We start from the raw sequence: 17,016 nt of genomic DNA, 5'->3' as shown, positions 1-17,016 counted from the left end.
GCAGGGGTTCTCAGCTTCAGCACTACTGATATTTTGGACATTATTGACACTCTTGGTGGTGAGAGGCTGGCCTCTACCCACTAGATCCCAGTAGTATCCACCACTCTCTCCCCCTCAGTTATGACAACAACAAAAAATGACTACAGACATATTCTGATGTCTCCTTGTAGAGGGAGGTGGGGGGGGGGATGAATTGCTTGTCGTTGAGAATGATTGCCTTACAGGATCCTTGTGTAGGGCAAAATAAGGTGTAACATCTGAAAAGCACATAAAAGAGTGATTAAAACATAACTGACACTGAACAAATGATAGTTTTCCTCTCAACTTTTTATATTGGAGAATAGTATTATACATGGAATTAACTTGATATAAGTTTATTGAAACACAGAAGGTAAGTAATGCTAGGCTAATAATAATTTATATGAGCACTGATTTGGGAAATCATTTGTTGTAGGCATTAATATGTATATATATAAAAGCTGACCCTCATCCATGAAGTCAAACCAGTCAAGCTTCAGTTACTGTCTCTTCCAGTTAATACCCTGTGTCCTGGGGAATTGCTTCACATTTTCCAAGGGACCTTATCTATAATATACCTTATTTATCAATGAAATGGAATAACAATGGCATGGATATGGTTTGGGGATGATTCATTCACCCATTCATTCATCATATACCTATTGAGCATCTATTACATTCCAGGGACTGTACAGGAAATATAAGGCAGTTTCTACCCTCCTGGAAATTTATTAGTGGAGAATCAAATGATGAACAAATAAATATAAAATGTACTTACAGAATGTAACAAATGTTCTGGAGATAAGGAAGGATAAAAAGAATAAGCAATGATCAATGATGCTCCGTTAGATACAATAGTCAAGGGAGTCCCGTACTTAATGTCAGTATTTGAGCACAGCAGTACGGTCATGTCTAGGGAAAGGGCACCCAGTTAGGAAGCACAGTAATTCTAGAGACCCAAAGACATTAACATTCTTGGGTTGTTCAAGGCACAGAAAGAAGCTAGGGTTGTTATAGAAGGAGTACATTGTATAACCAATTTGTATATCTTTTTGGTTTTTATATTTTTTCTTATCTTGAAATATCCATTTTTAGTAAACCCAAACATTTATATAATAGAGGATATGAGATGAGTTCTTGGGTGATACCATGACACATGACATGTTATAAAGAATAGTTCCATAGAGGCAACTATCCAAGAAAATGGAAGAAAGTTGAAAATGGCTTTGTAAAATTTCATTTGGGGTAGCAGTGTTTTGTGGCTTGAAGTGTAAAGGGTGAGAACAGAATGTGAATTCCAAGAAAGCAGCATAGAATGGAAAGAGAATTTATAGTGTGTCAGACAGGATGGCAACATCTTGTGGCATGTGGCTCTCATCTCAGTGATGGGAAAGGTATGTCTTGTGCTTGCTTCTTGCCTGTGGCACACCACAAGGGAGAATGAGTTGGCAACCACAGCCAAAATACATCAGTAGCAATTTTAGTATATGGGCAGCCATGATCTTTTTTATTTTCCTAAAATTTGATTCTTTTAAGATTCATTCTGAAGGACCGAGTATAAAACAGAATTAAAGAGAGTGTAGAGGGGACAGGAAGAGGGGTAGCTGTGCTACTTAATGCTATTATTGGATTAACCATATTGAATTTAGAAGTCCAACAAATATGACAAGCATGATGATATACTTCTTTATCTAACTTTGAGAAAGTTCTTAAATGTGCATTTAGTTAGCTAAAATTTGCCCAATTGAGAATAGCCCATGATGAGATGAAAAATCTCAATATCACTAACATGAAGTTGAAAGAGGGAGTAAAGCAAAGCACAAAGGATTTACAGTGGAGCAAAAGAACTCTACAGTGTCAAGGATCTCGTGAAGGAAGAATACGATCAAAGCTGAAGACTTAAAAATGAAGTCTTCTTAAAAATGAAGATAGAATATAAGAAAAGAAAGAGGAAAAGAGGATTGTGGTGGAAGATGTCAATGACCTCAGATAGGTTACAACTGAAATCCAAGAAAAAAGTAAACTAACAATGAAACCTGAGTTTAATCACAGATATCACAGTAATTTACTTCTGTGTATTTGTACCATGTACAATAAGTAAACTGATTTCAGGTAGAGTCAACTCTACTAAAAATAAGTTTAGAATATGGACACCGAAAATTTAACTGCTAGTCTTATAACTATAGCAATTAGTGTATAAATTTATCATCCTCTCTCCAAAGAACTTATTCTGAGTTGGCAAATTATATTATCAATGCAGAAACACTCATCAAAATGAGCCTGATTAATAATCATGGTCTGGATCAAAAATCAAAATGTCCCAAATATGGCATAGGGCATATACATTAGGTTGATGGTCAAAGTTCATTAGCAGTCAACAAAGTATTAAAGTGCACATAGGGACTTCTCAACATAGGACCTTATTTATTTAACATAGAACCTGTAAGAACATAAAAATTATTTTTAACAGGGTTAACAATTAGTTTAAAAACAAAAAGAGTAGATGTTTGTATGTTGTATCACCCCTAGTGGCTGAAATCACATTTTCTATAACATAAGGGTGGCTAATACAGCTGACAGTGATTCTATAACCATTGGGATGAGAAATGCCTTCTCACTCTTGAGAGATAATAATTACATGAGTGCTTTAGCCAGAGACACATCTCAGGGAAATTAAAATGGAATAAATACACTTTTAAACAGTAGTAAAAATGATAATCTTTTGTAAGATTTTTGTGGTGATTTATATATTTGAAAAAATTACACTGTTTTACTCATCACCGTATAATAATTGATTTAATCCCAGTCTTTCAGATTAATCAACCTTTCCCTCTGACCTAGCTAGATACCATCTCTGCCTTGCCCATGTCTACACCTTTCTCCTGGCTTGCCTCACATTCTGTTTTCCAGTTGTATTCCTGAACACCTCTATTCCTAAGCTTTTTGCTGATCTCCTGTTTGAGCCTCCCCCTCTATCCCCCAAATCCTATCCCTAATGCTACTCCTCTGATTCAGTCTCTAGTTCTCTGTTGTCCACAGTGTGTCCTCACTTCAATTAGGGCTGTAACTGAGCTTTCACTTCTATCAGGCCATTGTGCTTATATAACTTAACCTGACATGAGTCCACATGCCTGGAATTTCAGTAAGTTTCATGGAAGAGAATTGTTCACAATCTCTATCTGTAAAACCTTCCAAGAGTGAGAAAAATTTCAGGGAAAGCCATTATTTTTTGTTGTTGTTTACACAATATAATCTCTTGATTTGTGGTGGGTGAAAATTAAGAAAAATAAAGATACACTGATACAGAAACCAGACTTTGGGTAGTGTCTGGATTTGAATTTGCTAGAAGCAGTAGTATTTTCTTGCAAACTGGAAAGAGAAAACCACTCCCAGATGTCTTAATTTTTCCGACTAACAGAAAAGCCTTCACAATTTACAGCATGATGGGTTCAATTAGCATAAGTCTTGTGATTCATTTGCAATCTAAGTGAACAAATTCTAGCCTAAATTTTTACAAATGTTTGTGGTCATGATATGTTTGGCTCTTGAAGGTCAAAGAAATTAAACAGGAACTGGTAGCTAGCAAAGATATCTCAGGAAGTTTCTTACTCTTTTCAGTTAATAGCAGAAGATACAGAAGACATGTAAACTTAAATTTCTATAAACATTTTCCATAACTTACTGGTCTAATCACTTTCTTTGTTTATTGATCTCATGTGGTCAAGGAAAGTAAATATTCTGCAACCTGCTCTCTCTCATGTTATTAAAGAGGGAAGCCAGGACAGCATTTAAATTCCACAAGAATTTTTTTTTCCAAATGCAATTCTAAGTTATTTTTTTTAAATTAAGGTCATTCTAAAATTTTACAGCCTGTAATTTTTGATATCTTTATTTTTACTATTTATAAATCTGATTAACTTGTACTATTCTGATGTACCAAGAAAGAATGCTGAACTCATATTTCAGGCATGATCTTAGAAAGAGCACCCAAGGAAGCATGGCCTTAACATTTTTCTTATACCTTTCAACCAGAATTTTTCCCAGCAAATGCTCTCCATTTTTTTCTTTCCTTGTTATAAGGAACTATAGCTGTTTCACATAACCAAAAAAAAATTCATAAATATTTTTATTTAAACTTGTCTAATTTCTTATATACTTTCTCAACATTTGTTTTATTTTTAATAATTCACTCAGAATATATAACATCTGCTTAAAATATTTGACCAGATCAACACTATCAACGTAAATCAACAAACCAATTGCAATGCAGGAAAAAACTGCCATATAATTCTTATGTAATCCTTCACTGAATCACTGTGAAGGGACTTATGTTTGGAAAGCTTTTAATTTTCGTTGTAAAGTTCCCAGAAACAGATGTGAAAATTCACTCATATCCCACATTGTCTAGCTTAAGCAGCTGTAAATTATTTCATGGATTACACTTGAATGAAATGAAAGTCTTGAGATTACTGCATCTAGGCAGCTGTTAGTTCCTTAAATTAAATCAAAACAGTTCTTTGCTTGATTAATTCTTGGTTTAGATTGCATAAAGATAAAGTGCTCACAGTCTTTAGTCATAAATTAGTTCATTTTTCTCAATAGTGTCCCTGTGAGTCAAAGGTTGCCACACAATTTTATAGGCTACCTTTAAAAATAAATAGCTTTGTTCTCTATGATGAAAAAAAACAAACAAAAACCAAGTTTGACACTCTCTTTTACAATACAATATTAATATAATGTATCATTTCATCTGTAGAGAAACTTAAAATAAGAACTGACCCTGCTTGATTTTAACTGCTAGGCTGAGAACTGTATCTGCTTTTCTCCCCAATGTGGTCTCTTGCTTCACTCCACACTCCTTTCCTAGCCCTAGGCTTAGGCTTCTGTTTACCAAACATCCGGTTGGATATCTGGAAGACAACTCATCTCAGCACGGGCCAAACCAAAGGTATTCTCTCTTCCTATATGCTCCAAAAAGCTAGTGTGGAAGACACCTGCTAGGATTTCACTTTCAATCACGAACCCTATTGAGTCTTGCTCTAACTTGACCTTCTAATACATTTCTCTCCTTTTCCTTGGACTTTCTTGCTCTAGGCCTCAGAAGCTCCTACATTTTCTCCTGATAAGGCTCTCCTTCCTGCCTCATCTCCCTGTTTTTGGTTTTTCTTTTCCAAAGGACTGTTGGCAAGTGCAGCCAATGTATTCAGAAACCGTTTTCGAAAAGCCAATTCCACGTAAAAGATCAATTTGTCAAATAATTAACTGAATTTATCAGATTATGCTGAAGTCTCCCTTGGAGACTGGTGCCTTTAGTAAAGTCTCACAGGAACTCAGGGATATCCTCTAAAAAAAAAAAAAAAAAAAAAAAAAGTCCTATAGTCAGCAAATATCAATGAATACCCTGTGCTAGACACACTACTGAAACACTGAGATTATGATAAGAAATGAGAGAGACTTCATTCCTATCTTGAGGTATCAGAAAAGAAACAATTTTAAAAATAAAATTGCAGGGGTGTATGTATGTTGTCTTTTGTGTATATGTGTGTGTGTATCTTCAGGTTATATATATATAGACACTTATAAATATATTTGCATGTAGTGATAAGGGCTATAAGAAAAAAATAAAGCCAAATAGCAGGATAGCAAGTACTGAAAGTAAATAATCTTTTGAATAGAGTCAATGAATATGATTCTGTTATTCACAGAAATATTATTCTTGCATATATTCAGTAACCATTATTTGCATCAATTTAAGGCATGTTAATTTAGTCTAAAGCTCTAAGGCATAGCATAGTTTAATTTATTTGAAAATATAGCTTTTATTAATATATTCATGAACTATATGTTCTAGAATAGCATTGTCCAATAGAAGTACAATGTGAGCCACAAACTGGAGCAACATACATAATTTTCAACTTTCCAGTAGTTACATTAAAAAAATGAAAAAATAGGTAAAATTCATTTTCATAATAAAGTTTATTTAATCCACTAGACCCAAACTATTATTATTTCAACAAATAGTCAACATAAAAGTTATAAATTAGGTATTTTGTATTATTTTCTTTGTACTAAGTCTTCTAAATCCTGTGTTTACTTTACTCTTAACAGCATATTGTAATTCAAACCAGTCATTTAAGTGCTCCATAATGACATGTGGCTAATGACCACTGACTTGGATGGTACAGTTCTATAATATATTGATTATATAAACTATATCAAATACATTCTTTTTTTTTTTTAAGATTTTTATTTATTTATTTGACAGATCACAAGTAGGCAGAGAGGCTTTAACCCACTGAGCCACCCAGGCACCCATATCAAATACATTCTTGATATTTATTTGCATGTACAATTGTATATTCTTTTTTTTTTTAAGATTTTATTTATTTATTTGACAGAGAGAGAGATCACAAGCAGGGAGGGAAGCAGGCAGAGAGAGGAGGAAGCAGGCTCTCCACAGAGCAGAGAGCCCAATGTTGGGCTCCATCCCAGGACGCTGGGATCATGACCTGAGCCGAAGGCAGAGGCTTTAACCCACTGAGCCACCCAGGCAACCCCAACTGTATATTCTTATGTAAGAATATCTTAATGAGAAATGCATTTATAGCTATGAGTAATATATTATGAACTTATTCACTAAATATGATAGTTCAATGTATTGATTTCAATGAAGAGTATTTTATCAAGATTATATATTGTATTACATATAATATATATCTCTTTATTATAGAGATTGTAGCAAAAAGAATTTTTGTTCAAATTATAAAGATTGTTCAAAAAGAATATTTCTAAAAATTTTTATAACTTTAGAAAATTGTTTATTTTAATAAATATACCTACAGTTATCCTTTAAAGACATAGATTTGATCACTTTATCACCCTTCATTATCTGAGGCTAAGCTCTTTTTCAGTGTTGCATCCTAACATCCCTGTGCATTTCAGGTTATAGTCAAAGAGCTATATAACATTCCCCAAAATACTATGTACTTTTAAATCTGTGTACATTTTCCTGTTCTTCCATCCTTCCAAAAAGTCCTTTACCACTTGTTCTGGCCTATATTTTTTACTCACTTCTTACTTAATTTATTTAGCTTTCTAATAATTCCTTTATCAAAGAGATTTAAGTTAGAAAACTGAAAATATTCTGTATAATTAAAATAGGGGACACCTGGGTGGCTCAGTGGGTTAAAGCCTCTGCCTTTGTCTCAGGTCATGATCCCAGGGTTCTGGGATGAAGCCCCGAATCCCGCATCGAGCTCTCTGCTGGGCTCTCTGCTCTCTGTTCCCCTTTTTTCTCCACCTGACTCTCTGCCTACTTGTGATTTCTATCTCTCGGTCAAATAAATAAATTTTAAAAATCTAAAAAAAAAAAAAAAAGAAGAATCATGAAGTTCTCTGATGAAAAAATGTATTCCTGATTGCTTTAAAGAAATTTCTTGTTGCCTAGAGTCTCTCCTTAATAGACTGAATTTGTATCTACTTTCCACAAAGATGGTATATGGTCTATTGACTTCATCTACAACACCGGGCTGCCTATGGTGGGGGGAATATCTTGGAGAATATTTTATTTAGGAAAAAGCCCCTTGGGGCACCTGGGTGGCTCAAGGGTTAAAGCCTCTGCCTTCCGTTCAGGTCATGATCCCAGAGTCCTGAGATGGAGCCTATGCAGGATGCAGAGGGCTCTCCGCTAGCAGGGAGCCTGCTTCCCTTCCTCTCTCTGCTTGCTTCTCTGTCTGTTTATGATCTCTGTCTGTCGAACAAATAAACAAAATCTTTAAAAAAAAAAAGGGGGGGGGGCAAAGGGAAGAAAGGAAGGACAAAAGAGAAAGAGGGAGGGAGGGAAGAAAAGAGTGAGGGAGGCAGAGAAGGAGGGAAGGAAGAAACGAGGAAGGAAACACTGAAAGCATTGATGTTCTTAGATTCTAAGTTTTCTATATTTAGAAAATGTGCTCAGCATTTCTTCCCTTGACTTATCCGGTATTGAAAATTCTTTGGACAGGATCTTTCTTAAATTCTTTAATTTGTTTTTCTCTCTCTCTTTCAATTTGTGTAAACTTTCCAATTTTTTTTTAAGTTTAGGCATTTCTGTTTCCTTCTTTTGATTTATTTAATCCTAGACACCTGCTCCCTATAATAAAGTTGTTAAGGAAATGGAGCTATGAGGATCTAGATTTGTATTTTTTTTTCCTTTGCAAACTAAACATAGATTATTAGTATTCTTTCATGACTAAACAGGATGCCGGATTCTTTCTAGTTGTTCCACCCTTTAAAGCTTGGGGAGTACTCAATAGTTTTTAGGAGCTTACTGATGTTCTGTGGCAGAACTGATATTGGTAAGGAATGAAAGGTTGAGTATTTCTCAGGATAAGGCTTCTCTCAAGATTTCAAAAGCCAATTGCACTGCCGTCATCACAGCTGCATTGGACAGTTCACAGCTGCATTGGACAATTCACAGCCACCACAGCTGCTGAAGTATTTAGCTTACAGCACCCTAAAGTCTCCAATGAAACAGCAAGTAAATTCTAGCAGTCTTCTCACTCCAGGGTTCTCTTTTTAATCCCACACTGTGATAGTTATTCTGAGCTAGGAAAAAAAAAAAAAAAAAGATGATAACCAGATGTAAATAGGGTAGTTCGGCTATCTTCAAAAGGCCTTATGAAATACCCCTCTTGAATTTGCAAGTAGAAAGAGAATTCTGGCAAGGAGATTCTACCATTTGTCGGGGGAGGAGATGGGGTGGATGGATGGCCTGAGTATGTTTTGATTATAAGTTGTTGGTAAGGGGACATGGAGGTAAGCTAACTAGAAGCATTTGGTTTGGAGAGCATATTTGACTTTCTCTGATTGTTTCTGAGTTGGAAATGGAGTTAAAGGAGGAAAGCGGGCCTTTATGAACCAAGTCCTGAATGTTTGGGGGCTAACTGCTGCTGAGGCTTCCGTGGTCGATTCCAACAGAGGTTGTGGATAGTGTTCTAATATCCTGTATGATCTTTCCACTATCTCATATGTTCAGTGTCTAAGTCCTCTCTTTTAGTCATTCTCTCCTTGCGGGAAGTTGGGCAAAAGATCTGTATCTTCAGTGTTTGATAATTGTTCACTTGTCTCCATAATCAATTGTATCAAAGGGTTTCTTAATCTTTTTAATGTTGTATCATCGCGGTGATCATCTGATAAAGAAGTGGCTGATAGAAGCATTTAAAACTTGCACTAAGTATTACGTATTAAGCTGGTAAAGTTAAATGAACTGGTATCATGACCACTGTGACATAAACAAGAATTATTAAAAGTCCACTTAAGATGCTTCAGAACCAGAAACCTGAATGTCCAACCAAGGCCAAGAGAATAATTCCACAGGTCATAAAGATCCATCTTACAGAGCCATATAGCTTTTTCCCTTAAGATGATATATAGCTTTCTCTAACTTAGGTGTTTCATTGGGCCAAGTATAGCAAGAAGTCTAAGCAATGGCAGAGATACCATCATGACTAAGTGCACAAGAAATTTAAATTGTCTATTACTACTCTTGCCAAGGAATGGAGATTGATCTATATTCCATCTAGATTATAAGGGTATAATTTTATAACTTCTGCCAGAGTTAAAATGACACCTGTTTTATAATCTTTTGTTTGTATGAATCTTACAATTGGAAACACTGTTTTGATTGTTTGTATAAATTCTGAATTTATAACCTCTTAGGTCATGTGCTTGAATAATGAAGCATAGCCTCATTTTTGGAGCTTATGACTCAATTATAATTTCCAGATTTGATGATTTATAGAATTAGAGTGTCTGTGTACAGATAAATTCTGTAAAACTATTCTTAATGTGCATGAGATAATTAGTGAGACAAGGAAGACTAGTTATTCCAGCTGCAAAGGAAGTAGTATCTGGTAAGAACACATGGGTATCCAGAAAAAAAGGAATTATTCATAACATGAGGTTAGAACAAAGGCCTCACATTGGCTGGCTTATGTATTTGTATTTCTTTTAGTCTAGATGACAAATAATTGACCCCTTGATTTAAGAAGGTCCCTCTCTTTTTCTGTAAGAAAGACACACTAGCAGAATCACAAATTAATCTGTTTAAGGTCATTTGTCCCTGTAGGTACAAGTGAAAACACCATTGGTTGTAATTCCCTTTGATCTCATTTCCATAGATTGGAATTTCCCTTAGATTTTCATCATTAGGGTCTAGTGAGGAATAACATAGTCCAGCAATCAGTAAGCTTGAAGGTTATTGCTAGGATAATCTGAAATTGGTGTTACTATGATTATGTTCAAATCTAATTTTAGTAAGAGGGAAATAAAAGAAAAAGGGCCTTTCGGCATGGCAATAATGAGGGGTCTCTAGAAAATGATGAATGATTATAAGTCAGCAGATAAAAAACAAAATAAGAATTAGGCAGGGGTTTTGATCCAGCAGGAGCTGCCCACTATTTCTGGTGGATTATTCTAAAGTTGAGTCTTGGTCATTGTCTACTGCTGCTTCTAAAGAATCTCTGAGAATCTTTAGATGAGATTCCCTATTAGGCCAGCCTTCCAATCTGGTTGATTCCAGATTGCTTCTTTAGTCGTGAAATGTGAACCTAAGGACTTATCAGGGAGTTTTACTTTTATATCTGTTGTTAACACTGTCTGATAGAGTCCTTTCCACTGAGGCTCAAGAACAGTTTTTCCCCAATATATCTTCCAACAGATGAAATCTCATAGCTGAATATCATGAAAGAGGCTTTAAGAAGACTATTTGAATCTACCCTTAACCTTTAATATTTTGTGATGTCTGTGTACATGAGTATAATATCACAGGTAAAATCCTTAATCATGGGGGCCTTGCAGTTACCAGTTCACAACAAAGCAAACAATGTATCCCTGGAGGAGCAGACCATACTGCTTTAAGGGTAGGTGGGAGTCCCTTTGACTAAAAGAGCTCAAGGGTTCTGAAATCTTTGTTAGTTTTATTTCAAGGACATCATTGATTCTTTCCAGCTTTTCAGAACTTTGTAGGAGGTAAGAGCAATATGGTTTCTGAATAAGGGGTAATACCTTGCAAAGTTCTTTAATAGTATTTCTTGTGAAAGGTGTGCCTTGGTCACTTGATTAAAAAAAGTTTATATTCCCAAGGTCAGAAAAACACAGAATTGAGCAGATTTTTAGCAACTGTAAAGACCATAGCTTTTCAACAAAGAAATGTTTCAACTCATCCTGAAAATCTATAGACATACAATAACTAAAACATAGAAATCTCATGGAAAGCGGAAGGCATGTAAAATCCATCAGAAGGTGTTCAAAGGACCCTTGAAGCTTTGGTTTCTGGCGAGGTCCCATATTTACAGTTTTCCTAGAATTATGCTGGTGACAAGTCCATGTAACTTAAAAAATACCTCACCTGGCTTTTTAAAGTGTACCAGCCTTGCAAATATAAGATAATAACCGATTTATCTGTACTATGATGGGTAGTGTGATGGAGAAATTTAGCTAATATACCTTTGAAATCATCTAGTGCCACCAAGCAGTTGTCTTGAGAGTACCAGAGATTAGGTAAATGAAGCTAGAGCCACATTTTTTCCCATTTTATGATTTTCAAAATGAGGGACTAAATGTTGATATTTTATAATGGTCTCTTTGAATTCCTTTACGAATTTATCTTTTGAGTTTAGATTGGATCAAAACCTTGGTTAAGGCCATTTGTTTGGCAAAATGATCTGCCAGAGATTATTTCCTTTAGCTCCCATATATACTCTGTGGTCTTTTGTCTAGTTGACAGGCTCACGTAAGTGTAATCATTCTGTCACCTAGACTAATTTTACTTCACGTGGAGGACTGTATTCCAGAGGCAAGTTTAAATTGGCGATAGCATCTTCTGCTACATTTTGAATTTTTGAGGTATGATCTATCAACAAATTTAGGCCAGACTTCTCCATGGGAATCCTCAAAAAAACTGAGTGGGGGTATAGTAAGTTCCCTAACCGAGCTAAGAAAATTGTGAGGTTCTCTTCTGGTTGGGGCAGGAGAGGGGCATATCAATGTGTTGCAGTGGTAAATAGTAATGTGAGGATGAGACACTAACAGAATCTCACAGAAGCCAATTAGCTAGCTGGAAAGTGCCGTGTTCTCAGATAGTGGTAAAGTCTATGTTGTATGAGGGACACAGATCCTTAAGATCAAGAGAGAAGGCTATATAACCAGTTTAGCAAAAGCGCCAAGTTTTGAAGGGATGGTTATTGCCTTTAAAACAAGGGGAAGAAGCTTTTGCAACCAGGTCAAGGTGGTGAGTTTTTATGACTCCCATGAAACTGAGTTAAAACTCAGTAGGCTTGCCCAGCTTGCTTATATGCAAGTAGATGAAAAGATTTTAGCTGGTATTGTCTATGGAAGGAGTCTATTGACAAGTCTTGTTCAGATGATAGAAAGCCTATTTAGGACTCACACTAAAAGTTGTCACAATCTCAGGAAAATTTGATACTTGTTTGTTACAATATCTAGTTAAACCAGAAATACTCTTGATTGTTTTGTGAAGGGTCTAAGATGTTTAGATAGTCTATAGCCTTGTCAGGAAAGAATGATTTACCTCCTTAACTAGGTTATAACCTCAAATAATGTATTATGTTTTGGCAAGATTATAATTTATTTTTTTGAAACGTCATGTCCCTCTTTTGGTAAAGATAAGAACAAATAAATGGAATCCTTTTTACCAGAGTCCTTGCCTTCAAAATAAAACAGGAGATCACGTACCTATTCTATCAGGACTGCATTGCAAGGGAAACTTAGCCCCACATGAAAACAAAAAGGAAGGGTTAAGAGTGAAAACAGAGAAGGCTTAATAGAGGTTGTTGCATGGGGAAGTGTCAAGGCAAGCTAATTAGAAACAACTGATCTTATATAATTAGTTTGGAAGACTATGTGTTCTTTGGTTGGCTCTGAGTTGGAAGCAAAGGCAAAAAATAGAGAAGCTGTCAGTCATTGACCAAGTCCTGGCCATTTGGGGCTAATTACAGCAGAGATTTTGGTGTGGTTTCTCTGAATGCTCACAGAAAGGTGGCCGGTTCGCGTTCCATAGTCATAGATGATGGTCTGCCCATTGTCTAAACGGATTCAGCCTCTCATCATTTTTCGTCTGTAAATCTTTCCTTACATATCCCTCCAGCTACATCTCAAAATGATTTGAAAAATAACTGATACATGAGGTAATATTTTTGCAAGGCAGAAGTATAATGGTTTACTTAACTACTAGCAGATACCTGAAAACATGCACTTTTCTTATTAATTCTATTAGGGCTAATTTTTTTTCTGCAATTGTTTATGTTGTTACAGAGGATCTTGATGATTTAAGAATGGAGGGAGTAACTACCCTTGTACCTTCTGGGAGCAAATTTAACCAAGCTCGCGCTACTCACCCTGCTGAACCTCAGGCCAAGGTCACACTGAACATCTGTTCAAGGTGTGCCAGGTAAAACAAATAATAGGTATAGTATACATAAACGTAATCTTAATTTTTAAAATCTACGATTTTGATGCAAAGGGTGTTAACTCCTCTGTGTTAAAAAAAAAAAAAATCATTTCTTTCAAAAGGTCTTTTGTGCTAACATTGGAGAGGGAGTTAGCCGTGCAGTTTTTCCTCGCGTCCAATGCTACTCAGACCAACAATGAAATCAAAGAGTTTAGCTTGTCCTCACTACACAGTTTGAGGAGTTTTAAGTCTTTCTGTCTCTGAATTTCATTTGCTATCCGCCCTACTGGTTCCCTTTGAAAGGCAGAGTCTAAGGCTTCTGCAGTTTCAAAGCCCCTCTTAAAGCACCTGCATAAAGGCGAGTTTGCCCAGGTATAGTTTAAGATCTGATGTTATTGGCCTCTTAACCTGCTCCGCATCTTGTCCACCTCCTGGAAAGAATTTAATCAGCTTGACACTTTTCAGTTTTGGCAGCTGGAAGCAATCTTTGCATAGACCGTATGTGGCCAAAGAAGTAGCTTAAGTTACTGCCAAGTCAGCTCCCAGTGCTGGTCTAGCAGAAACTCACCAAATAGCTAGAATTCATTCTTTTGTAGGAACTAAATCTCATTTGCAAAGAGGCTTTTAAGCCTGTTTAAATGATAAAACAAGCCTTCTAACCCTTATGTAAATGGTGCAGATTAGCAAGAACAATACACTGGCTGGCCAGTTTTATCTTCTTTTCTTTATGTCTAGCTGTTCTATTGTATTGTTTGAGAGGGGATTAGCTGCTTGGATATTGGGAGGGAGGGAGTGTAGGAAAATCAAATCAGATTTTTGTAGCTTTTCCTCTTTCCTTTTAGCCTTTGGAAATTTTTATTTTAATTGTCACAGGCTTAGAAAAATAGAACGGATACCTCTTAGAAAAGCAGGGATGTTATTTGAGACTATTAGAATGCCACAGCACAATGGAAACAGCACATCAATGGAAATACTGCTTCAGACAAGTAATATTTGGGTGATTTGACTTTGATTAGAGCTGCAAATAAAACTCCTACTGTTTCTGTGATGGTATTCAGGCATCTTGAGTGTACAGAGTTATCTATGTGAAGGTTGTGTGGCAGTTTTGAAAAACCTTTGTAGTATGGTTAAATAACAAAAATTCAACTGAGTAAACTTTGAAGATCTAATTGTTTTTATCAAATAATTCCTGAATCAGGCAGCATCCCATGTAGCAAACACAAAAGAGTTCCACTGAGCAACAGGAGAGGAAAGGTTTTCAAAGATACGGAGGAGCACGTACTTCTTAGAGCACTGGGTGTGGTGCATCAACAATGAATTCTGGATCACTGAAAAGAAATAAAATAAAATGGGGGGGGGGGGGAAGAGGGATGTGGGGGGAATTGTTAGCCAAGAATCCATTGTTTTAGGCTAGGCTGCCCTCCTAGGTGGAACAGAAGTGGTCTGTCAGTAAATTTTGGGCTCCTTGCTCAGTGGGGAGCCTGCTTCTCCCTCTTTCCCTCACCCTGTTCCTGCTTGATCTCTTGTACACACACACTCTCTCTCTCTCTCAAATAAATAAATAAAATCTTAAAAAAAAAAAAAACCCAACCGCTGGATTAGTTACCAATTTTACATAAAATATTGAGATTTCTGTCTTCTCTTGAATACCCATTCAGGTCATGTAACACCGGGCCCACATTCTCAGATGATCACACAGTAGCAGCTTCCCTCCCAGACCCTTAGACCCCACAGCTGTGTGCCAGTTCACGTCGTTAGCTTGTCTGTCCAGCTTCACTCATTTGCACTACCCATCTAAAGTCTAGAGGCCTTCGTAACCTCTGATCTGCAGAAACATAGGAACTTTGATGATAAGCAACAAATCAGGACTGGAGGAATGCAGGCTGAGGTACCAGCCAGGCCACTGGGAGAAGATTCTGGTGTCCAGAAAAGGCAGATGATACTGTCTCAGGGTATCAGGCTCTGCCCAGGAGATTATGGTAGGCAGGTGCCAGTTTTAGACCAGGTGATCCCTCAGAACTCTGTGAGTCAGAATTCCAGTGCAGCAGACTAGACCAACATGGAGAAAATGGTTGCTTCCTTTAGATAAATGTACCCATTCTTATTGTTCTTCTCGAGTGGGCACTGGTACTCAGCCTGGAAGATAATAAGAGACAATGTGGTCTTTAGAGAGGAAGACTGGACATTAGAATTTTTTTGGACCTTTTGGGATCAGGGTTTAATTTCAAGTCTCACTGGATTGGAGGCAGTATAGTGCTAATGGATAAGAAAGTTTTGGATAATTAATGTTCAGTTGCAGAATATAATTACCGACACTTTTCAAGATTTTATGGCAAAGGTAAAATAGAAAGACAACCTCCTTCAAAGTTTGGCAAAGAGATCTTTATATACCCTAAATTACCTGGTGTATTATTGTGGGAAAAATTATGCAAATATTCAGAAAATCTGGTCCCTCATCTGTGAAATGGAGTTCTTGCAATCCTGGAGATAACCTCTAAAGACTATTGAGAGGTCTGGACAGAATAATGTATGAAAAGGCAGCTATCAAACTGTTCACAGTGCAAGGCTGTCAAGAAAAAGGGGTTTCCTCTTTTTCTCTCACTAGAATAATCACCATGTAAATACTTAAGTAGTTTAAAATGCTTCAGTATTTTCCCCATCTTTTTGAAAGGCTTGCACTGAAGTGCTCAGGTATTGTAGAAAAAAGAGCCTCGTTCTTCTGACATTCTGGAATTTTCTCTTTGGCTTCTAACTAGAGAAAAAAAGGATGTCCATTTTCCAGGATTTCTATGTTTAATAAAGCATGTGTAAGGTAGCAATATTTTTGTCATTTGTTTGCTGTTTTGTCAAGTCTTAAGGTCAAGAAATCACTTTTTCCAAAGTACTGGAGAGGTAAAATGCATAAGTGATCTTAATGGTTTTGTTGTGAAATAATACCATAGTTGCAAGATACTGATAACAAGCTCTGTGGGGAATCAGTGAAACTTAAGTAATGTTGAGAGTTTCTGCAATGAACCCAATCAATGAGCAAGTTAGTATTAGGAGGCAGAGTCTTCTATATAGATTGCCTTTTTTCTCAATCTTTTTTTCAGATACTACACTATGAGCTACTTACGGGATCACATTATCTAGAAGTGAGCTTGCATATGATATGTCCACAACGTTGTTGCTCTTATCAAGTTGAGGGCATTTAGCCAAAGGCCACAGAGCCTTTCTCATTCAGAACCTGATGGGAAGACATAATGTGTAATGAGAATGATATGTTTCTACTGGAATGATTGAGGGATATTAGATACACGTGACCAAGATACACGTGACCACTGGAGACACTTCTACTTTCTAAGACATCAGGAAAAGAGGAATTCAGCCCACATTAAATTGTTCTGTAAAGCTTTATGTGGGACAAGGTGACTAAAATATCAAGAATGTCAAAAAGTTTATTGATTAGCCTAGTTACAAGAAATAAGATTACAGAATTTTTTTTCCCCCCATAAATACTTCACACATGGTTGGGAAGGTGCAGATGAAAGAAAGCTTGTGTTTTCAAGCTG

The 17,016-nt window shown here is 36.4% G+C and overlaps 1 protein-coding gene across 13 annotated transcripts in view; it reads left to right on the top strand.

The window, feature by feature from the left end:
* The window catches only part of LOC309859927 (uncharacterized protein C8orf34 homolog), a 570,857-nt gene that overhangs the window by 233,418 nt on the left and 320,423 nt on the right, over positions 1-17,016 (top strand). For 11 of the 13 annotated variants that reach the window (XM_082721209.1, XM_082721210.1, XM_082721203.1 and 8 more), the window contains exon 8: positions 13,330-13,465. In XM_082721209.1, the coding sequence (XP_082577335.1) occupies positions 13,330-13,465 (136 nt within the window). The remainder of the gene's footprint in view (positions 1-13,329; positions 13,466-17,016) is intronic. The other 2 variants (XM_082721205.1, XM_082721215.1) reach the window with 1 other exon arrangement.

Source organism: Mustela nivalis (assembly GCF_964662115.1).
Source record: "Mustela nivalis genome assembly, chromosome: 2".
Taxonomy (NCBI): Eukaryota; Metazoa; Chordata; class Mammalia; order Carnivora; family Mustelidae; genus Mustela; species Mustela nivalis.
The sequence above is the reverse complement of the archived record's forward strand: the minus strand, read 5'-3'. Positions and strand labels throughout refer to the sequence as shown.